This window comes from Pezoporus wallicus, unplaced genomic scaffold (assembly GCF_028554395.1).
Source record: "Pezoporus wallicus isolate ANWC-B61680 ecotype Strahan unplaced genomic scaffold, APGP_CSIRO_Pwel_v1 contig_2025, whole genome shotgun sequence".
Classification (NCBI taxonomy): Eukaryota; Metazoa; Chordata; class Aves; order Psittaciformes; family Psittacidae; genus Pezoporus; species Pezoporus wallicus.
This window is the reverse complement of record NW_026640253.1, coordinates 1426583-1451082: the sequence shown is the minus strand read 5'-3', so window position 1 is coordinate 1451082 and position 24500 is coordinate 1426583. Positions and strand designations below refer to the sequence as shown.

Below are 24500 nucleotides of genomic sequence, written 5' to 3'. Positions count from 1 at the left end.
ATAGTAAAAACATGGCATACATTTTAGTATATACCTGCAAAGTCTCTTGAGTAGCTCGGGAAATGTACATAAGAAGATACGATCATTATGCTGTTACAGTCATCACATCTCTCCTTTATGGCAGAACATAATCCTTTGGGAAAAATTATCCTTGTTGGTTTGTGCGAATATTTCATCATTCACTCTTGGGACCCATTTTAATCTAATTCTTTCCTTTGGGACTTTCTGTTGCTCCAAGATTTAAGGGAGAAGACCAAAGTAGGGCAAAGCTTTTATCCTTTTCAGAGGAAATACCCCATGTGAGACAATAACCAGTATATTTGGCACTTTTTTTTTTAACTGGAAAGGCAATAGAAGAAAGGGCCCAAATCCCCGTTATTATTATTAATAATTATCATCATCATCATCATCTTTATTAATAAGGTCTACAACCTGCAGCTAGGCAAGCCCCTCAAGTAGACCTGGCAACAGAAATAAAAAACATGGTTGTGTTCAGCAATCACACAAGCATACTATTAAGCATAGTGAGTGGTAAAATTCTAGTATCCAACATTCAAATGTAAAAATAGCTATTAATACCAAAGCAGTGTGCTGGTTTCTTTCCTGAAAATAAGGTTTATTGCCAGGCATTCTTGTGATTGAACTGAAAGCATGAATAACTTTAAAACGTCACTTAATATGGGAAGTTTCTTCACTATAAAGTGTATGTATATATTATATATGTGTTTATAGTTATTCAAATAATAATGTTTAATATACTTTTTTTTATGTTTAGATGCATTTTCTTTTAATTACTTACATATGTATATAATTATCGGACTCAAACTTTTCCTTTAATTTATGGTCCAATAAAGTTTCCATGAGTTATACTTTGGAAAGATTGCATATTTTTCACTTAGTTAATTTATTTTGATCATTTAATCAATAGACAAATAATTTAGATTCTATTTCAATCAGCCTGTACATAATTTGAGAGACTAAGCATTTAACCACACATCTAATACATTGGAACAGAAATGCACAACTTACCAACTTTATCAAGACAATTTTGGAAGGTAAGATAATTGAGCAAAATGCATACGAAGAGAGGTCTACACAGCAAATTCTTCCATAGTTGCAAAGCTAGATCCATAGCTGGCACCAAAGCTAACTTATCTGTAAATTTAGATGACCTACATATGCCAGAGATTTTGCAGTTTCTTTTTGTCTTTGCGCTGTCAGTTCCACAGTTTCAGTGAACATGCATTTTTAATGTGTAAATTTCAAACATATTATTTGTATGGATTTCTACACATAGAATACAAAGTAAATCTGAAAAAAAAAAAAGGTATACTGGAAGGCATGAGTATGAATATTTAGGCATAAATAGTAGTATTCGAGCAATAGCATGTGAACAATTAAAGGCTGAATCATATGTTACATACAGACAGAAAGTTAGTGCTTCATGAGCAGCTTTAATATTTCTATCTATCTCTTGCATTTGAGTAACAACTTGACAAGATTTCATACCCACAGCCTTCTGCACCTGGTTTCCATTACAAACCTGGCCTTGATAATGGAGCTATGTTCTTCTACAGAGGCTAATGTTAGCAATGGTATTTTCCTTCCATAACTCTTATAAGCTGAGTACCAGTGTTACGGCTGTATCTGACCTGTCTGTCCATGTGCAGTTACAACTTCCATCACCTTCCTCACTAAATACATACAGATCAGAAAAAACATTTCTTTAAGTACAGGTACAATTTCTGAGCCTGTTTTTATTTCCTGTGATAGCTACAAAAGCTAGTGATTTAGTAGAGACTTCAGAGTTATATTAAAAGTCAGTGGTTTTATTTTTTTCCTTGTGTGTTTGTAATGGAAATATTTCTCCTTAAAAGATACAGTTGGAGATCTAGGGATTAATTTGTTTTTTCCAAGACTCTCTGCTTTGAATTTAATTTCAAATTACATTTTAAAGTTCTAATTGTAAAGCATAAATTCACTGCAACACTTCTCCATGACTGAGAGATATTGAAATCATTCAGCTATTCAAAGATGCATCTAAATCCTGATCAGACCTCACAATACCAAGAAAAAAAAAAAGACAATGCTTACCGTGCCTGTTATCCTGTAAATACACTGATTTAGAAAACCAGTGCAAGCACATATGACAATGAAATTCATATAAAAGCGAAAATCACGAACACCTTGAACTTCTTGGAAAAATACCGGGGAATTCCCTGAGTGATACACTACCTAGGAGGTCCAGTCACAACACACACAAAACACCTTGCAAAAATGTTGCTTGGAAACATTCCGCCCCCCCCCCGTTCATTGTTATGAACTTATATTGATTTCAAGCTTTATCTTATCCTGTCATGCAATTTCAAATATTGGAAGTAGCAGCACAAACAGAATTTCTCGAGCTACAAAAAAAAAAATTATGTTTGAAGTCCAGCATGTTTTCCAGTTCTAATAAAAGGGGGCAGTATTACCTCAGCTGAAATTCTGGATTGTCCAAATTATTGTAGAAGTGCTGGAGAAAGATACAAAACTGATGAGTTTCACTGAAATTAGACTGTTACTCTATACGCAGTGACAAATCTGCTTGTCTGCCTTGGGGCAAAATTGTCACAGCTAGTTCAGTGGGACTTAGGCTCCTGTACTGCAGCTACTTTAGAAAATTCTTACTTGAGTCACTGTATTTCTTTTAAAATTATTAAGGAAATATTAGAATTGATATAAAATGAGGGCACATTTTTCATGCACCTAGGATAAGCCCTAAGCCTAAAAAGGAAATAACAAAATCATTGCAATTTCAATAAATATTGGAATGAAATATTTTTACTTTTTTTTTTTTTAAATAAAGGTTTTTCAGAATAAAATACTGGTGCCCAAATATGGCTTTAGGAAGTCTGAACAACCAATATAAAAGCAAAAATCATTTCTTACATATGTTATGTACAACCCCAAGCAGATTACTGAACTGGCCACATTCACAATAAAATATAAAGGATATTTGTTTTGTAAGAATTATGAGGACCGCTTGGATTTGTATTTGAAACTTTTTCCTATTTTGGGACATTTAACTTAGACAAGTTATTTATCTGCTATAAAATGATGGAAATGTAAAGAGGTTGTCTTTATGCAACATGTCCTTCTATGTCTCAGAAACTTCCCAGGGAAAGGTTTGTCAATGACATATAATAGAAAAACAGGTTCCCAGTTGCAGTGTCTTTGTGAAAATCAGATTCTTCATTAGACAGATGGAATACACTCCCACTGAGTTGAATAAATTTCCTATATTCTTGCAAGAAAGTGAGACCACATTAACAGTTCCTCAAGGAAATCAGTCTTCCTTTTTTCTTTCTTTTACAGTTCCAGATTTTCTATTATAGAATAAAAATATATGCATTTAAACTTAAATTAAATTATACCTAAGTGTAAGCTATATGGGGAGCTTCCTTAAGTTGCAGTGAGGACAAAGCTGATACAATGACTATCAAGACAGTACCATAATAAAAGTAGTAACTTTGCAAAACTAGTAATTTGCTGTTGATATTGCTATCCATTTTTTGGCCTAGTAATGAGGTACTCGCCCATTAATTACAAGTAGATCTAATATTTAACCAACAGAAATAAGCATCAAATTGAAAATGCTTACAGTTTCTGTTATGTCTCCCAGCAGACTCAAATACAAGCATTGACCTTACTTACTAGTTACAAATACTCTTCTACAAGAGACTAAAGGGAAAAAGAAAGTATAAGATTTTCTTAAAAGATAAAAGCAAATAAGAATAGATCGGTCCCTGAAAATCTAAACCACTGAAAGATTTATAAAAATACACAAGGCCCATATGACCATTTTCTCAATTTCAGGGTGGGCATGAATACTTTCAATAAAAGGAGAAAACATAATTGAACACAGGATGAACTGAAGTATTTTCTTTAGTGTTTGCTTTTTGGTTTGTTTCTTTTTTAAAGTGAGCTGAGACATGACTAATACAAGGGATGCTAGTAACAAGGTGCTTCGCTTTGTGATTGTCTGAGAAATGCCCTGCACTTGCAGAAAAGACAGTGTGATTCCTGCCTTTGCAGTTGGTCTGTCTATAATAGTGAACGTATGAGAAAAAAGCTGGCAAAAAACTGTTGGCAACATAATCCAGTACTGCTTGCATTTAGAAATAGCAATACAATGATGGAGTCATTGCAGGGCTGTACGCTGTCAAAAGGAGATTATGGATGACTAGTAACTTTTCCTACAAAGACTTCCTGAAGTGTTTTTATCAGGCAAAGTTTGTACGCATGTGCAGTAGCTTCATACAAATGATGAAGCATAACAGCTCCAGAGGAGTTGTTACACTCTATTGTGTCAATAATCCACATATTTAACAGTCCCTAAATACAGCAGACCGTAACACATCCAAAGGGGTCATTATGGCTTATCAAATCAAATCCAAGAGCCTAAATATGGATTTGATCAATAGACTGTAACATCTCCAAGGGTAGATAATATACTTTGATTTATATAAGAAATAAGAAAGGAATAAAGGCTCATTCTAAGAGGTACTGAAGTAACATAATTCCCAGGAAGTATGACCCATGTCATTTATTTTGGGGTCTAACTCTGGTTTCCTACTACAAATACACAGTTGCCTGTAAATCTACAAAAGACTGGGAATGGAATATAAACATAAAAACGTTATATTAAATTCTGCTTCCTCTCACATGCCAATGAATAAGGTTTGTGGATATGTAAATGGGGAGGTGGGGATATATCTTTGGGTCTAGCAGATATTTTGTGATTATTAATTTGGTATATGTTGTGTCTTGACTTCATATATTTTTTTCCAATGAAATTAACATGCTTCTGTGCATAATTTTTCTACAGAGATGTTCTTAAGTGGTTTTTTGTCAGTGTTTTCGTGTTTTCTGCAGAAAAAAGTTATGATTTGCTCCTTTCAAAAATGATGTCAGTTCTCTTATAAATTATATAGCATTTTCAGGTTCATTTAAGGCCGTAAATCAAAGCAAATCTAGGCAATCACACTAGCTCAAAATACTAAAATAAATACAAGTAGCTCTAGCAATGCAAATTTTGTTTAAGTACAAAAGTTTTTTTCTGTTGAAGGTAAACATGGCTTGACTGGAAAAAAGTCATATTTGCAAAACAAAGCCAATTTCTGTATGATTTTACTTTTGCTTACATTACATAGAAAGAGCTCTTTAGCCTATTTTCTGGATTCTTCCTAATTCTCCCCCCTTCCCCAGTGTTTGTGTTTTACTCTGTGAAATCCCTGACACACTTCTTCTCTTTCCTCAGTCAGAAAGTAGAAAAAGTCAACTCTGCCATTATGACTCTTTGCTTTGGGTGTACTACACTACTTTTGGCTCAGAGAGAGCTAATTTTAGTTACCATGGTGCTGATTTTTGGATTTGTGACTAAAGCAGTACTGATAACATAGGGATGTTTTACTTATTGCTCAACAGTGCTTCTACAGCATAAAGGCTTTTTCTGTTTCTTATACTGGCCTGCCAACAAGTAGGCTGCGGGTGCACAAAACTGCACGGGGGACAGAGCCAGGCCAGCTGACCCAAACTGATCAAAGCGGTATTCCACACTGTACAACGTCATGCTCAGCAACAAAAGTTGGGAAAGAAAGGAGGAAGTAGAAATGGAGTTTTGGCATTTGTCTTCCCAAATCACTGTTACACATGCTGAAGCCCTGCTTTCCTGGAGATGGCTGGCACATCTGCCTGGAGATGCAAAGTAGTGGATGAGTTCTTTATTTTGCTTTGCTTGCATGCACGGTTTTTGCTTGACTTCTAAAACTACCTTGTTTTCTCACAATTCTCTTCCCAATCCCACTGGAGAGGAGGGAGTGAGTGAGTGAGTGGTCGCATGGTGCTTACCTACATATCCTAACCCACAACAGTACGCAAACTGAAATAACTTCATATTGTAAATGTCCACAGAAGTCAAAAGTGTAGTCTAATCTTAATGCTTTAGCAAATGACAAAGTTGGACTGTGCCAGAAAACTGCATGTTTTTGTTTTGGCCTTTCTGATGAGTGAACGTCTGTGAGTACTTTTAAAGCTTTGTAGATTTTTTTGAACAGCAGAATATAAACAGAGGCAATTTTCATTTCTGTGTCTCTAACCAAATACAAAGCTTTTTGAGATTTAAATGACACATTTTCAAAAAGGCCTAAGCCCAGGCTTTGAAGCTATGTACATAATTTTGTAAGTGCAGTCATTTGCACAACAAACTGTTACCAGCTATCTGAACTTGAAGACCAGCAACTGACCAGAACTCAATAGCTTTTTTAAAACCAGCTGCAGGCAATTAATTTGTCATCTTTTTCTGGTGCCAGCTTCTAGCTACTAATTTACACGAGTCTAATTACCTGAACCCAATTTCTGAAAATTTGGTCCTGAAAACACAGGGTACCGATTTGTCAAAAGAAACCAATCCAAACTCAAATTCAAGTTATCAAAGCTTTACTGGGATTAGGAGACAAACTATGCACAGTCTTCTTGGCATACAGTTACTTCAACATTATGTTTTTTGAATTGATCTATCATCTCCTCCCCCATTTTGATCATCCTCCCCACCATTTTTAAAGTATAAGAAATATAACATAATGTAAATACTAAAAGGCAGAGAGTAAAGGGGGGGGGGGGGGGAAGTATTCTAGAATTCCGTTTGTGCAAAGGATGCTTCTGGTTTTAATGTATTTTATACTTGCTATAAAATATAAATACATTCCCTTAGTAAGTACTCATGACTGACAATTCTTCTATTTTCTTTAGGATTGAGAGCGGGGATATATCGTCATTTAAAATGACTGATTTATACCTCGTTTTTGTAAACTCTGCCTTTTCTTGCATCTACAGAGCAAAGATAACAGAACAGCATACCAAAGGTAAAACCAGAGAATGTATTACAACTTTTCCTGCCTTAATGGTTCACTGTACAGTACATGCTAAATAAAAAAACCTAGCAGGATTACATAAGGGCACTGAGGGACTTAGAAACAGATTTCCTTGCTGCTATCTTATTCTTTGGTTTTAAAAATTGCAAGCACTACTATGAAAAGTCTCCCCATAAAAGATTGCGTTTGAGGAGGATGTTGTTTATATTTGTTAAAGAGTTCCAATTGACTCTGCTGTGTGTGCAAATTAAAAAAAAAATAAAAATATTCTTTTCCTTTGCCTGCCTGCTGTATAACCTCAATCTGTACATTGCTAGTAACTGGCATGAAAAAGAAATTTCAGATTAGTCACGGAAGTATTTACTGACTCTGCTTTAAAAGGTGAAAGATGAAATAGAAACTTGTTATATCGAATACAAGACAAACACGGTACTGAAAATACTCAGGGGCAGATCTGATAAATAAGTGGATGCAATTTTTATACTTATTTTTCAAAGCCAAATCAAATGTTAAGAATTCTTTTAATAGCCCTTATAGTGTATTAGATATTTTTAAATGTCAAGCCACTGAAACTCACAAAATTTATTTTTAAAAAAGCATAATTTTATAAACTCTAAATAATGATCATAGGTGTGACACTTTATGTTTATAACATGGCCTTTAGTACTCTACCTCTTAGTTAGTTAAGACAAACACTGACTTTACAATTAGAGTCAGAATATGACCTGCTTGATCAGTTATTAATTTCTTTGTTTTTTCATAGTATCAATCTATATTAAATGAGTTTTTCAATGTTGATATTTAAACTAATGCTAGAGGAAATAAATATTTATTAGCCTCTGAATTTGACTTGTAAAAGCATTGTTAACCCTGTGTGGCAACAGTTTAACAACTCTTTCATAGACACTGAGCTTTTAGCTTGTTTTGAGTACAGCAAACAACCTATCAAGCAAAAAATACAAAATGTAGATTAAAAGGTATCTACCAATGTTTGATGGGTCTGTTTACAACATTTCTTCGCCTTTCTGTGCCTTGCTAGAATCCATTTGCTCACCGAGTATTTCCTTATAGGTTGAGGAGAAATCATAGTATCATTAAATTCATGGTTTAAGATATAGCTAAGATTCTACTAAGTCTTATACTCAACCAGGACTAAAAATTCTTGTTAGTTTTTAGAGTATAATATAATCTTCCCTCCCCAAAGATATAAAGAGCCTACCCTCTAATATACAGATATATCACAGACTTTTAATTAATGAATTATAGACATTGAAAGCTACCAGTTTTTCACTTTTTTATATTTTTGTTTTGGGGTTTTATTTGGTTTTCATTTTATTTTGTTTTGTTGGTTTGGTTCCTTTCCCCCCCCCCCCCCCAGCAAATAGTCTGAAACACTGGTTGCTTTATAGGCTAATGAATGCGTCAGTTTTCTTTTCATTCATTACTAAATTGCATCATAGCTGTTCCTGCTTGCCAATGCCATAGTGATTACCGGGATAATATTTTTCCCTCTCTAGTTAACAGGAATGAGTATTGTGGCATATAAGAGATTTTGTGTAAGTGGTGAAAAGTAACTTGTGTGCTGTATTTTTTGAAGCCACCTCTAGGGAAGGTAACAGAGAAGCATTCTTCATCAAAAGGCTGCCTTATAGCCCAGCCAATTGCCTGATTCCATGTTCACTGGCGCTCTTACACACACAGAGATCTGCTCCTGAAGCAGATCTTGTAGACCCTGGAAAAGCCACAGAGCAAAACACCACAAAGAATTTTCCAAGATACTCTTTGTCCACTGAGCGGTTCTTAAAGTGTGTATGATAAAAACAGCTTCCTCACCTTCCAGATATGATATCCTGCTCAGTCCAATGCTGGTTGCATTCTCCCACCACTTTCATTTACCGTTTTATTGTAGAGCCCCATTTCATTTTAGTGTTTGGAAACTACAGCCAAGATTCAACAAAGAACTTTGATCTCTAATTTTCCATTGGAACTAAGAGCCAAAAGCACTGTTTTGAGACTAAATACTTGGTTGCAACTGAGTTACAGATTCAACCACAATCAGATACATTGTAATATTCAACCATGCTAGTATGTAACTGCCCGTATTTATCAATCCAGTCACTCTCAAAAGCACAATTCAAAATCCAGTGACCACAGACAATTGTAGCTTCATCCAATTAATTCTCCACATTGTTATATGCATGCTTACAGCTTAATAACGAGTACACAGGGCTGTTTGTTTGAATGCTGTCATGTAAACGTAGAGAAGTTTGTAGCACAGTACTGTGAAGTGACAAGCTGTATTTAACATGAAATCAGAGATGGCTAAAAGTTCTAAAAAGGAATTTTATATAGAAATAAGAAGCTATTTGCAGGAAAAAGAAGAGTGAGTGACAGACTGTGCAGTAAAGGGAGACATTACCTTTTCATTCCTGCAGTTGTTTAGACCCATGTTATTCATAGAGGGCAATTTTCCATCAACACCATGTGGCTGCTGTTGTTGCTGCTGCTCCCTCTGGATCTGCTCTCTCATTTTTCGAGCCTCCTGAATAGCTTTCATTACTGTGTCCTGGTCCCCAAATAGGGCAGGTGAATTAAGACTGGAAAGGATATCTATAAACAGAGAGATAATCACTTTATTTAGCTAATTATCCAAATTAGAATCTGGGGTAAGCACTCAGCTCTCATACTGTTAAAGTTGCGCCCAACTGACAAAAGGAAGAGGAGTGGAAATTGTTGTCTGTTTGAAGGCTGAATTTATCTAGTGATTGATAAGCCTGTGCTCTTCTTTTACTGTGATAAGTACAACCCCTGAAGTCTTAGCATAGCCTCATATGGAGGTATTTGAGCATATTCATGAAGTTCAAGTTCAATGTGTGGTTAAGACAACAGTATACAGAAGCTTAAGTGGGAATCCTTTCACTTATTAATAATAATTAATAAAATGAACAAAGAAGGAGGAAAAAAAAATCTTGTTTTCTTGGCCATGAAAGTCATTAAAATTCTATTTACATTTTTAGAATTTCTTTGTCAATATAACCATCACTCGAGAGATTTGGCTTTCAATTTCAGAAGCACCCACAGTGACTTTTGGGGGACAGAGCTTGTTATTACGCTAATGTGAGTCTAAAGCTCTAAATAAGTAGAAAAAAAAAATGGTTCTCTTTCCATCACTCTGGAGAGAAAGAGAAACTTCTAAACATGCATCAGACTCACACAAAATATTCCTGTTGCATCTTAAAATGCATGCTATAGGTAAAGATGAGTACCTCAGATATAGTTTCTGATTTGGGAACAGAAGATAGCAATTAGCTGGTAATTGTTTGTTTTGTGTTGCTGTGATGAACTTCAACTTTTCATACATGGAAGTATCCTCTATACTGCACATAGATAGATTTACGTGTATACATTCTAGCTAGGAAATTCTGAGCAATCAAAGTTTGTGCGTGACCTGTGCATTTGCCTGACAAGAAAATGTCTTCTATAAAGCTTTGAATTTATTAGATTTTTTCACTTACTAACAGTCCACTATAAATCAAACACACAAACAAACAGGCTAAGACTTGGAATTCTCCTTTAAAGATAAATTGCATACTCTTATGACTTCATTGAAGTTCAGCTGAGTAAAATATAGCAAGTTCAACCTCAAAGGACCCTGAATTCTTTCAAAAGAAAAAAGGTTAAAATTAATGGTTTGTCATGCTTTATCCTGGGAACCAAACAGTTGACTTAATACTGTGGTCTAGACGAGTAGAGATGCAAACTGTGATGTTTTAGATGGAACTGTGATGTTTTCTGTTTGAATGAGGTGCCCTTCTCCAAAATAAAAGCAACATATTAGAGAACAAACATTGTCCTTGCTTGGTAAAATTTCCAACGCTGTGAACAGATTCAGCATCTAAGTTCCATTGTGGAGCCTAAGTAAGTTGGGAAACATATTTGTGTGACTTTTAATGAGACCTAGACTCCCAATCATCTCAATTTATAGCAAAAATGGAGCACAAACTCTGAAGTTGCTTGCTGATATTTGCATATCTTCTCTAGCTATTTTTCTGTAACGGTCTATGACTTCAAATTGATACACCACTTTATAATGTTAGTGCAGTGATAGCTGCAAATAAATTGACAGGTAGAATATCTAGCTAGCTGAAGAAGGTATCTTTCAGAGATCACGATGTTCCCAAGTGTTTTGGGAATAGAACAAATCATACTTTTGATACATTTAATGTATGTATTTAACGTATCTGTTCATTATTCACAAGTGTTTCTATATATTTTACAAGTACACTTGAGCTACAGATTGTGAATAAGTGGTCTGTAGTAAGTATTTAGTCACTGTTAAAATATACTGTTTGAACTTTAGGGCTGATCATCTACATTTTGCAGCTCTTGATTCTGTTTCTTGACTGGTTAAGGTAGTCTTCATACATTGTTTCAGATCAATTTTTTATTTCATTACTTAATAAGCATTATTTCTTAATTAAAGAATCTTGAACATAGGTCAAAAATTCCCTATTTGCAACCGTATGAATTAAGAAAATTTTGAGAGATGGGTGAACAAATAATAAAAACATGAAAAATAATTAAAAAACCCTAAATAATAAGCTGGCCTTTCTATCTTTGTTAAATGTCTATATATATATACACACATAAATAAATATATATATATTCAGCATATGGTCTTTCTAAAATTAACTTAATTCCCAGAATACAGAGAATTAGATTTCTTTTAGATTGCTGTTCTGGATATATATATCCCCTATATTTGGGCAAAATGGCTGAAAACCACATTTGGAGTTACCTTTTTGCCTGGCATCTGGTTTACAATAAACCATGGAGGTACTGAATGTTCTCTGACCCTAACTCAACGAAGTGCTTGAAAATTTATTTAAAGGTATGTTACACTGTTGCACTAACCACATGAGTCATCATGTGTGTATGTCTAGTATCTAGTCAGGCTCTATGTGCATGCAAAGATTTTATTTTTTTTATTTAATCTAGCGGTCAAAATTCAAAAGTTAACTTTGCATGTATGCACCCAGTTGATGTCTTTGGGGAAGATATTCATACAAATCTCTTTTACATGTTTTATGTATGCATCTCTATTTACTTATGTGCATATATTCTTTACTGGGAGAGTGGTGAGGCACTGGCACAGGCTGCCCAAGGAAGTTGTGAATACTCCATCCATGGCAGTGTTCAAGGCCAGGTTGGACAGGGCATTGAGCAACGTGGTCTAGCGGAATGTGTCCCTGCCCATGGCATGGGGGTTGGAACTAGATGATTTTAAGGTCCTTTCCCACACTATTGATTCTCTAATTCTATGATTCTATGAATCGTATGTGTATTTCCTATGTTTTACACTTATTGGCTGTATTTCTTATAGACGCACATCACTGCTGCATCATTTTGTCTTCTCTTGTACAACCTTGGCATTCAAGAGTTCTTTGAAAAGTTTTCCTGGAATTCTTTTTTTCTCATTTTAAATGGAAATGTAGGCTCAGATATCTATATAATTCAGAAGTATGCTCAAGCTGAGATTTCATGTAGAACAGTTGCCAGTTTTCTCCTTTCCCCAGGACAGATTAGTTACCTAAAGAAGATCCTCTTCCCAGAGATCCACTGAGCGGGCTAGGGATGCCACTCTTGCTCATCACGGTCACTGGGCTGCTTTTACTAGCTGTGAAGAGGTTCTGTGTTGGAGATGTTGGGGATTTGACAGGTTCAGCTGTTTTCGGTCGGGCTGAAAGATTCAGTGGCTGGGCTGCTTCATCCTACAAGAGTTTAATGCAAATAATTATTAAGAAAAGACAAATGAACACATCATTTTACAAGCAGTAGTTACTTTACACCTCGAAGACAATACCACATTATCCCACAATAATAACAAAAGAAGCTAATTATCTGCCTCCTTTAAGATTCAGGAAGGAAACCTCATTAATTTCTCTGTGTTATGCTTCTATTTACATTAACTATGTGGCTGGATTGTTCCTTTTGCCAAATTAAAATTTGAATTAGCTCACATTACAGCTTAATTTCCTAATGTGTTTTCAGAGATCTAAATTAACCTAGGGCATTTACAAAGAATTATTTAAAATTTCCAGCAGCTCAGTAATGTTTTTGCATGGTTTTATTTAAAAAGTTCCTGGCACTATGAAAATAATTTACGTAGCTTATTTTTAAATGCATTAGAAACTAAGGAATCAGAAGTACTTCTATGAAAGAATCATTCTAAAAACCTGACAGTTCTTTCTCCCACACTTAATGCTGCTGCAAACTTATACATTCCATGTATCTTATTTTGAATGCAGGGTTTTGTTTAGTAAAATAATCTATGCTGTTCCCCCATAACAGGAGAATTTCACTGAATTCAAATTCCTTGACTTAACTACAGTATCAAACACACACTATGTGCATTTCAGAATATATTTTATTTTCTACTATTTTTTATATTTTACAACATTTTATAACTCAAATGTCGTATTTTTGACAAGTTATGTACAGTCAATGGGTTTTTTTTTCACATAAATGCTATTCTGCTTCTTGTTTGATACTTCTGCAATTATTTCTATATTCTGTAGTTACTTCTGCTGCATTCAACCTGTAGTGTGTCTGTATGTTTATCTGCATAAAGACATGGAACATTTTTTAAGAGTACGTAAATCTAGCATCAGCAGTTTCATATCTTTCTATACTTTCCACATGTAATTATGGAAGAAATTCTCCCTGACATGTGTCTCCTCTCAGTGCTATCACAGAATAAGCCAATCTAAGAAATATCATAATTTTTGAAAGACTTATTCAAGCAATTAATTTCTTTGATCAGGATAGATATTCATAATATAACCTTCTTCCTATTTTTTTGAGCTTGTTCCTTTTGCTTAATATGTTAAACAAGACAGAGCATTTGGAAAATTGCAAAACAGTGGTTTTCTGTAATTAAAGAGCCCACTAAGACAGATCCCTCATTTAAAATATGCCCAAAGCAGAATTATGCTGGATATAAGAGAACATCATCCATATTTTACAGCACGGCACTGATCACTTCAAAGCTTAGAAATATGTCATAATACAAATAATACAGTACATTATCTCATCCTTTCTATTCTCCTTACTGTCACGCGATGATTTATCAAACTACACCTGATCATACACAATGCATTAAACAGGAAAATGTAACAAACGGGTATTTATAATGCCATCATAACGTCAGTGTTAAACTGTTTCCATAAAACTGCATGACATTTTTATTCATTCTGACCTTGCAGTGTGCATGAATGTCCACACCTGTTCAGAGTCCAAGTGAAAGCAGAATCACAAAGGTATAAGGGACAGAGTTCATTGTGCTTTTTGGTCATGTTTACGTGTAAGATGTTTCCTTGTATGGATACGAAGTGGCTTCAATAAATTTCTGTGAGAGTTCAGATCCCCGTTCAGACTATAAAGTTTGCCAGACTGAATACTGTGAGCATGTACAATCTATGCTACCATGTTCAATTTCTAAATAATTTTCTGCCTAGTACTAATATGATCATGTGAAAAAATAAACCTCTGCCAGAACCTGTCTGTACTCCATAGACAACATTCTCATTTATGCAAGACAACTGAAAAGCTGGAAAACATTCTGGTCACTGACTTAAAAAGCCCCTATCATTACTTTTTGAAAGATCTGACTCCTGTAAAAGAATTCCATTAGTTATATAAATAATACATGTAGTTTATACAAATAGCTATTTAAAAGAGAGAAAATAAGAGATTGTGTGGAAATATAGAGGAAGCAATGCGTGACCATCAAAACTGTCATTTTTTATGAAGGTAACAATTGTCAAAGGCAGCATATAGGTACTGTTTTATAATAATAATTAATTTCTTCATTAGCCATTGATATCTGTCCACACAAAGCACTCGTAATTTATTTTTAATATTTTCCATGCAATAGTGTGCTTAATACATTAGGATAAAAAGGGGTTTTTTTTTCATTAACATATATTTAAGTCCATTCAAGTGAAATTATGTAGGGAAACCCCCAAGAATTTGCATGTGGTCAATTCTGTAATAGGACTCAGCTGGCCACAAAGCTGAAATAGTATTGGTATTGGTCTTGGTTCAAGGAGATATGTGCTTGAATTTAACCAGGGAAAATTTTACTCATATTGTAAAGGTTTGGTTTGGTGTAGATCCATTTGGCTCACTCACTTATGAAATTACTTTTTCACATTAAAGTAGTCAGTAGTATATTCTCAATACTATAAATCGGTGGTGGTAGGTATCACTATACTATGGCAACTTTGCTGAAACAGTTGGGCTTTGCTTTTGGTGGCTTCCGTATTGACCATAACAAACTCTGCATATGTGGTAAACTTCACTGACTGCACTCAAGCCTGGCACTGGATTACAAGAGGTAAAATATTAGACTAATACACATCTACAGTTAAGTAAAGTGAATGCTTTGCTAAATAAATGTTAGGTCTGGACATAATGGAATAGTTTTTATTTATTAGTACTCTCAGCCTAGCAAAATGTGTCATGGAAATTTATCAGCCCAGGCAGAATTATCCACTCACCCCCACTTTAACACAATGATTGATGATAATGAAAAAACGAATGATATTTTAGTCTCATGTCAAAAAAAATATATAAAAAACCCAAATCACCTCAAGTGAGTAAAATCTTCCCCGGCTGATTTGAGGCTAACGACTGTGTGCCTGTAAGGTGTTAGCAGCAAGCAAAATACCACATTCTCTCTCTCCACAAAGCCAGTATGTGTTTTTTACACCTTTTTCAATAGTTCTGCATTTGTAGTGCTATCATTCAAACTGGTAAAACATCTGAATGCTGATTTTTTTTGCAGTTTGAAGTAAATTGTTTCTGAGGGTATCGAGTCACATGAAATTCAGACCAACCACAGGAGAACAGAGCAGTAACAGCCAGGCAGTTCCACCCAGAAGTACTAGCTGCACCACAGATTTCAAGGGGTGTACGATGTTCATTTCAAGCTGCTGGCAAATGCCATGTTGTAGCTGCCTGGTTCCAAGCAAGTGAGAATAAGCAGGCGCAAGCATTCAGCAATGGCGCAAAACCAACAAGGAGCAGCCCGGTTGTCAGCAGCTGTGTGAAATCAGCAAAAGTCAAATCAATCTGCGGTGACACAGTTTTCCCTGGACTCCTGACTTAAATCTTATTTTTATGTATGGCCTTTTCCAAAATTGTAGAATTAATGAAGTCAGAGATTTCTAAAATAATTAGAAGATCTGCAGTCTCTCTCTTGCCCTAACTATATGAGCTAGCACCGCATTTTAAGATACTCAGAAGTTCAGTGTGAAACAATTCATGAAATGGACGCCATTCATGCACATATATTACAAGATTACAGACTGAAATCTTGACAATATCACATTTTACTGATGAATCTGTATTCTGCCTGTGGTAGGAAGAGGGATGCCTGTTATTTTTGGAAGCAAGAAGTGAATGCTTTCCCTTCCCTTCTCTATGCTGATAATACAGCACTAAAACTGAACATTTTATTTGAATATTGAAGAACTTTCATGTGGTTCAACTTCAAACTGTAAACCAATTAAATAGGCAATTTAATTTCACTACCCTTTTCAGACACCAACTTTTCTTTTTACTGAAAAATACCTTAACTTGAGTTACCGGGCTGGTCCCTCTCTTCTCATTTTTCATCCCAGTGGGTGAGAGTGCTCCTGTTGTATTTGGTGGCTGTGGAGTAGATGGCATTTTGGCTCCAGGAGAAACTTGCATGCTTGCCAGCTGAGCTGCATACAGTTGCTGGAAGACAAGAAAATATATAATGTATTCCTGCAAAATTCCTAAAAAAAGAGGCTGTAAATGTACATAATTTTTGTTGCCCTACTGTGGCTTCTCTTAAAGGAATTATAGATAATTTTCAGCACTTTCTTTTTTTGTGGCTTTTCCCTTCTTGTTATTAAAAAAAAAGGCAGGGAAAAAAAAAAATTCCCAAGAAAAAACCTACCGAACACCAATATCTTTTCAGTTTGACTTTCAGCTGATGTTTGTTTGGTTGTTTTTCTTCCCCCTTCTTGCCATGGTCATAACAATGAGGAAAAGGTTATACTGTGACTGAATATTAAAAACCAAATTGGCAAAATTATAAGGCTATCTATGAAAAGGAGGTATAAACCCCTGTCAGAAATAACAATGCTTAAGGTTTTTCTGTTCTTAGCCAGAAAATACACACCAATTCCAGAATCTCTACAATGACCTGACACGGGAATCATTTGCTACTAAAAGTAAGTGGTGCATCTTCTCTAGATAGTAATAAAAATTAAAATAGGCAACAAGGTATGTCTCCGTCTCAGTGTACACTGATTGTTATAACTTCTATAAGTGTTAATAAGGAATGTAGGGCATTAAAATTTCCTGCAAATTCTGATGGAAATACGAAAAAAAACCCTCCTGAAACTTTTCAAAAGTTGAAACATAATAGGAGACTTGTATATTAAAATAAAGTTTTCCTACCAATCTAAAGTGTTTACTGAACAAAACCAAACAGGTTTTATTCCCTTACAGTGACCAAATTTAAACTTTCACCTTGAATTAGCATCATCAATAATTCTTCTACCATAAACAGAGAATATCCTAATCCCTCTTCTACACATAGATCTGTATAAACTTTGCCTTATTAGTGAGAAAAAAAGCCAGGTGGGTTGTATGCAATTTCCAACATCACTATCATTCAGATGGACAATAAAAGAAAATACAGTAATCAAAAGCAGACCTTTCAGCACATGTAATTAAATGAAAGCTTAATAAAGAATAATTTGCAAGAACCAGATGTGCTTATGTCATAATTGTTGCTTTTTTTGGAACAACTTCTCTAATATAACAAGCCTCCACAGAAATGAAAGTTACACAGTTCTGTAAGCTCAGTGACTCAGTGGCTAGACAAATGTGAGCAGGAGAGGGAGTCAGAACTCAGGGTGACAAATTAAAACTCTTGTTTGTTTGTTTGTTTCCTGCCACCCCTTTTCAATACCACACAGAGGCTACAAAAGGATCACAGACTACTATTTTGAAATCAATGGTGTTTAAATATTTTGGCTAAAGTACTATATTTTCCTGTGCTAGAAAATTACAAAAAATTAAAAATACAAAAAATTCATTTCAAGTGATGTCCTGGAGAATGAAAATGAAGCAATAGTAAGTACACAATAATAAGTGTTTGATTTGGGCTTTTTTCCCTTCCTACTGGGTTCTTAACCCGTTTAGCATATTCTTCATGTAAATCTATGCTTGCTTAATAGGATGCCCTGCTTATATGAGAGCAAGAAGCGCATTTCACAAACTTCCGAAAGCCTGCACATTCTCAGCTCAGAAATAATCAGGCAGTGTACTACAAAAAAGAAGATAAAATAAACTTGAATACAATTTAAAGGCAAAACCCCCAAATTTTAATGGCTTTCTCACTGTTCTGTACTTTGTCTATTAAAAACACTTATTCTTGGTTTTTATAACTTTTTTTAATTATTATTTTTATTTAGTACCTGTTTTGCATCTACTTGAACTATCTGGGGAAGATTACTTAGATTTTACTAAAAGTAGACTAAAACTTTAGCACTCAATATAGCGTGCACTGCGTTTTCAAGAGCAGAAAAGGAATTCCGTGTGAAAACAAACACAGGTTTATCAACTAAAGTTCAAAAGGATTTCCTTCTCTGGTAAGCCATCAGGGCAAAAAAAAAAGTGGGGTATGAAATATTCTGTCAAAATATTCAATCCTTCTTAGAGAAAAGTAAATCATAGAATCATAGAATGTTTAGGGTTTGAAAGGACCTTAAGACCATCTAGTTCTAAGCCCCCTACCATAGTCAATGAAGCACAGTGTGGTGGGCTGACCCAGGCTGGGTGCCAGCTACCCAGCAAGCTGCCTCAACGGGATGGGGAACAAAATCAGATGGAAAAGCTCACGGGTTGAGGTAAAGACAGGGAGATCGCTTACCAGTTACCATCACAGGCAAAACAGACCTGGCTTGGGGAAAATTAGTTTAATTTATTGCCAATTACAGTGGAGCTGGATGGCAAAAACTAAAACTCCCCATGCCCACCATTTCGCCAGGCTCAACTTCACTCCTTCATTGCTGACTCCGCCACCTCCTCCTGCTCTGCCTGGCTGCCTGCCAGCAGGGCTGTTCCTCCCACTCTTCCCTTGCTCCTCACGAGGTGCCTGTCGTGGGGCTGCTGAGGAACCAGCTAGAACTGGATGGGTCTGGCACGGGGCAACCCTCGGCTGCCTCTCCTCACAGTGGCTGCCCCTCAACTCCTTGGCTGCCAGCACTGACACTCAGCATGTGCATACAAGGTGTGTTTATCATCTCTAAAAGCTGCGGTCCACTGTGCAGCTGTATCTTGGCCAGGCATCTCAAGATCAACAAAAAGAGAGTCACAGATGCTGGCCAGAGCAGGGCTCACAAGTGAACTGATACCTGAGTCCCAGCAGGACTGGCAACTGAAATGCCCACAGCACTTTAAGGGTCACAGGGACAGCAACAAGAAAAGCAGGCTGTTATGGGGACTACCTAGGAAACCGTTTGATTCTTGAAATGCAAACATTAAAAGCAGAATAAAATTAGAATTATAAACCACTCCCTCCCCAGTATGTTTAATTTCTGTTATAAACAACTCCTTCCTCAGGCTGTACTGCAAGTAGTGTGAGGAAGAAATAGTTCTAAAGGGAGACAGAAAATAAAAGAAATTTTTGTCATTTCTGTGTGTGTGTGTGTGTGTGTGTGTGTGCGTGTATAATTCATCACTGAGTTACTTCAAAGTCATAGTACTGGCTTTAGCCTGGCATTTCTATAAATTTGTTTTACAGCATTAAAGCAAATGTAACAATAATTAACTTTCTTGTTTGCTTAAAACAAAGCCGCTTCAGAAACAGGTGCAAGTCTTGCAAGAATTTGCACCAGCACTAGAAACACTGCAATGTGGACTGTGAAGCTGTGTAACTTCTTTTAAATACCAGTTTGCATGGGGAGTTAGCCAGTCTGAGAAAATATGTACATGCCAACTTTGCAGAGGTAAACTTGCTATTTTTGAAAATACCACTGCTGTGGCTCAAAATGACAATTTAGGAGCTCACATTTTTAGATGGTCAGGTTGCAAAGGTTTTATTTGTAAGGTTAAGAAAGGGAAAAAGCCCAAACACTGAATGAATGTTGATTGCTAATACTCAAAAGCAAAAGTTTCAATGAAAATTGTTTCAACTGAAATTCTAACCTACTCACTACTGAGTAGGGACTAAAAAAATTAACCTACCTCAAACACTGAAACATACCTTCTTTTCAATGTATGTCTAGTGCATAAATAGAAGAGCATTTTATAATGTTTATGCCAGCCACTGAATCAGAAAGCTCTTGATTACAAATTAGATATTCAAAACTATCAAGTATCCATGATTGTTTTAAGAAGCCTTAAAAAATGTATAGCCTGGTTTTCATTTTTTTAAAAGGCCACTAAGCAAGATTCTTACAATCCAACTCCCAGCATCTAAATATAAGTAGTCCTGATTCTGAACTGCTGAGTGCTCCTGAACAGTTAAGAATTTTGGAAACCAGCTCACTTAAGGTATGTGATCAAGGATATAGTTTTACAGTTTTCAGAGCCAGGTTTCTTCTAGTGTCATGATCTGACACTGAAAAGTGGGATTTTGAAATGCCGCAAGTCTCACTTATGGCAATGGCAACTGAAGTCTCACATTTAGGCAACTATGAACTTACAGGCTTATGGCCTAAGCACTTGTTACTGCAACTCTATTCCAGCTGTAATCAACTAAAAATCTGAGGGGAATTTCTGAAGGTTGGAGGTCACTATGAGTCAGCATGATGTTCATCTCCCTAAAAAAAATTAGAGAAGAGTGGGAAAGTGCTGTGCTCACCATGTGTACAGCACAGCACAAGTACAAACTGATTTGTTACCTGGAAACAGCAGAATTCATACTGACCACTTGCTATAGCTTAGAGCTAACATCTGAGAAGAACTGAATAACTAAAAAAAATAAATAATCGGGGTGGTGGTGATTTTATTTTCTGCTTCAGAAATTACCTATGGCATTTAATGAATTATTTTCACTTCACTCTTTTTATAAAAAGTATTATCCATAATACAAAATTTCCCCCAAAACCTGTGAACTAATAATAGAGCATCTTGACTAACCCAAATGTTAAAACCTTTCTTAATGCAATCTAAGTTTCACAATGTCTTTGTTAGGCATTTCACGATACAGCAGGATAACTGCCACCACTGTCAGCGTTCATTCATGCCTTGCCAGAAGACAAAGGCCCTAAGCTCATACAATTCTCTCAGGTTTCACCATTTGCTTTCCAACTAATTTTTTCAACTAGCTTTCAATAACCAAAACTCTTACATTAGCTCAGGTCCCTTCCCCTTATGACTTTTCACTTGCACACAGGCCTGGAACATTCTCATACACGTGTGCTGCTGAATCAGATTGAGCACAGTAAATGAGCACAGAGCAAAGCTTTCTGTGCACCAGGTGTTTCATTTTTTTTTTTCCCCAAAAGGAATACTGATGCTTAGCTCTTAGGCTGCAGCATCTGTGTCTAAATGAATGAATAAAGGTGAAGAATTTGAAGAACTGAATGTTAAAGAAGTAACACATGGTGAGGAAAATAAAATGGGCCTTAACACAGTTAAGGGATGTTTGGACTGACAACAGCTTGTTAACTTTGTGACAGGCTGTTTCATCACCTAACGCAGAATTATGATAATCATAACCTTCTTGCCAGTGGCTTGTCAGTGACAGGCCTATGCAGAAAGTTTGTTTAGAGAAGATATTTCAATAAAGAGGAAGTGATCAACTGCTGCATAGGAGGGAGGCTGTTTCTTTAGATATGTGAGCCCAGGGAGGAAACAAAGGGAGAAGCTACACTTGAATATATGAGAACAAAAATGCAAGGGCTACAGACATTTCAGCTGACTGTGCTGGTGAGGGAGAATTTGGTTACAGAGGTGGGGATATAATTCAGATGCCATTATTTGCAGCAGAATTCTCAAGAAACTACCACAAAGCCATATGTGAAATATGGAAATAAGAGAGTGGTTTCAATAGTCAGCATAGCAGATAATCAGAGTGCAGGTGACGAGGGCTGGCCTAGCATGATGAATTGCTATACATATACTTGGAAGATGCCCCACAAAGAAATTCAGTAGGAGGTGGCTTGATTCAAGGAGAAAGAAGGAATGTGTTCTAGAAACATTTATCCTTTTTCATTGCTTTACTAAAAGATTTATGACCAAAATTGAAAGACATTCTCCGTTTTTTGTATTTATATATTATTTCTCCAAAGGTGCTAGAATTTATTTACTTTTTCTCCAAAAAAAAATAATTTTTTTGGGCTCTAGTTAATTCTGAAGTCTTTCATTACTGAAAATGTAAGTCCTATATTACATCTTCAACAAATACATTTGCTACAGTAAATGAAACTGAACAATGAAACTACTGAGAATCAAGTGAGAATCCTTATTTGTCAGCATTTTAAATGAATTGTGCAAAGCTGAAATCTTATTTATAGAGATGAAAGTTCAGCTATTTAGACAATGAGCAATTTGGTTTCTAAAGATGAAAAACTCTAAGGAGTGACTGCAAGTGCTGTTGAAATCCTGCACTACAAGAGGTAATACAGTTATTTTTTTCCATAGTATATTTAGGATGTAGTGTTGCAAAGCTATAATTCCAGAATTTTCCTTCTGAGTATATAACATGAAATAATAATACTTAGAACTGTCTGATCACAAAGGGTTTTTACAAGCTCACCAAACCCAGCAACATCTTTACTATTTCCAGAGCACATTTCTGAAAAGAAACTACTCAAAACAAAAAATACCATCTTCCATGGGACTGCTTATGATTTTTTATTATTGGTGTAGAAGTGCTTAAAATAAGCTTGATGTCAAACAGATTAAAGGACTCAGAGTCTCTGAAATTTTTTTTCTTATGTTCAGATGAAAAATGGGTTAGCGCTAAAACCAATGTTTTGGGTGTCATAGATCATAACTATGGAAATAAAGTTAAGTGCTGGCCTGAGCCCGATGTCACTGGTGTAGCCTTCAGCAGTTCAGGCAAGGTAACCTTTCCAAAAGGCAGTGCAGAAGCATAAATACTCAACAATTTCACACACATCTTAATCTAGGTGCAAGAACTGTTTCTAAAGTAAAATTAATTGTACATATTTCTCCCTATTTTTGTTTATAAATGTTGGGGGTTTTTTTTGTATTAGCATGTCTTGCACCAAATACATTCTGTGACTGGCACTGCAGTTGAGACCTCTACTACGTACCAAGGCAAGGAATGGGGTTATTGGCTTATGTATATGTATTTTTTTTCTTCTTTGTTTTAAAATGGTTTTAATGCAGATCCTTAGAGTGAGAGGTAGGTTAACAGAAAACAACATCCAGAAATGCAAGACAGCCTAAGTAACTCATCAGCAGCTTATCCATGTGACAAACCCAGGGGCAACTTGAAGGCAGCTACTGCCTGCAGAGTCTGCCAAAAAGCCAGATGCCATCACCAGAAAAACACCTTCCACAGCTCAGCATCTGTGTCCTAGCAGTGCTCTCCACACAACAGAGGAGGAAAAGAAAAAGAAGAAAAGGTGCATATAACGTTGTTAAAGAAAACGTACGTACCCATGAAAGCAAAACTTACTAGAATTAAAAAATTTATACTTGGAAAAATCAAAGTTTTGCTGATGAAAACAAGATCTCTTTATTATAACAGCTTGACTCTAATGCTAAAAGTGTATGTTTCCTTTTGGTTTACAATATATTTGTGCAGGTGCTACCTGTTAAAACAGTGTATTTTTGTCATGGTTTAAGCCCAGCCAGTAACTCAGAACAACACAGCCACTCGCTCACTTCCCCTCACCTCCCCCCCCGCTCCCAGCAGGACGGGGAGGAGAATCGAAAGAATGTAACTCCCACGGGCTGAGATAAGAACAGTCCAGTAACTAAGGTATAACACAAATCACTGCTACTACCACCAATAATAGTAATGATAAGGGGAAAAAAAGGGGGGAGAGAATATAAAACTAAAAGGGGAAAGGGAAAAAGCCAATAAACACAAGTGAATCACAACACAATTGCTCATCCCCCACTGACCGATACCCAGTCCAGCTCGAGCAGCAATCTGGGCCTTACGGGTAACTCCCTCAGTTTATATACTGGGCATGACGTGCTGTGGTATGGAATACCTCTTTGGCTAGTTCGGGTTAGGTGTCCTGTTTCTGCTCCGTCACGGCTTCTTGTGCCCCTCCTTACTGGCAGAGCATGAGAGACTGAAAAGTCCTTGATCAGGGTAAGCATTACTTAACAACAACGAAAATACTGGTGTGTTATCAGCATTGTTCCCAGACTAAAGTCAAAAACACAGCACTGCACCAGCTACTAATAAGGAGAAAAATAACTGTTACAGCTGAACCCAGGACAATTTTATAGATTTGTTTTGACAAACTTTGGATGTCTCAGTAGCATCAGCTTTTTTCTAAGAAATATGGTAACAAATCAAATTAAGGTAAGTTTTACAGATCTGCT

General features: G+C 36.0%; 1 protein-coding gene across 19 annotated transcripts in view; it reads right to left on the bottom strand.

Annotated features, from left to right (window-relative positions):
• SOX6 (SRY-box transcription factor 6) overlaps positions 1 to 24500 on the bottom strand; it is a 371657-nt gene that overhangs the window by 47192 nt on the left and 299965 nt on the right. For all 19 annotated transcript variants that reach the window (XM_057418199.1, XM_057418198.1, XM_057418194.1 and 16 more), the window contains 3 exons: positions 16551 to 16700; positions 12505 to 12685; positions 9334 to 9524 (listed from right to left, as the gene is read on the bottom strand). In XM_057418199.1, coding sequence (XP_057274182.1) covers positions 9334 to 9524; positions 12505 to 12685; positions 16551 to 16700 — 522 coding nt within the window. The remainder of the gene's footprint in view (positions 1 to 9333; positions 9525 to 12504; positions 12686 to 16550; positions 16701 to 24500) is intronic.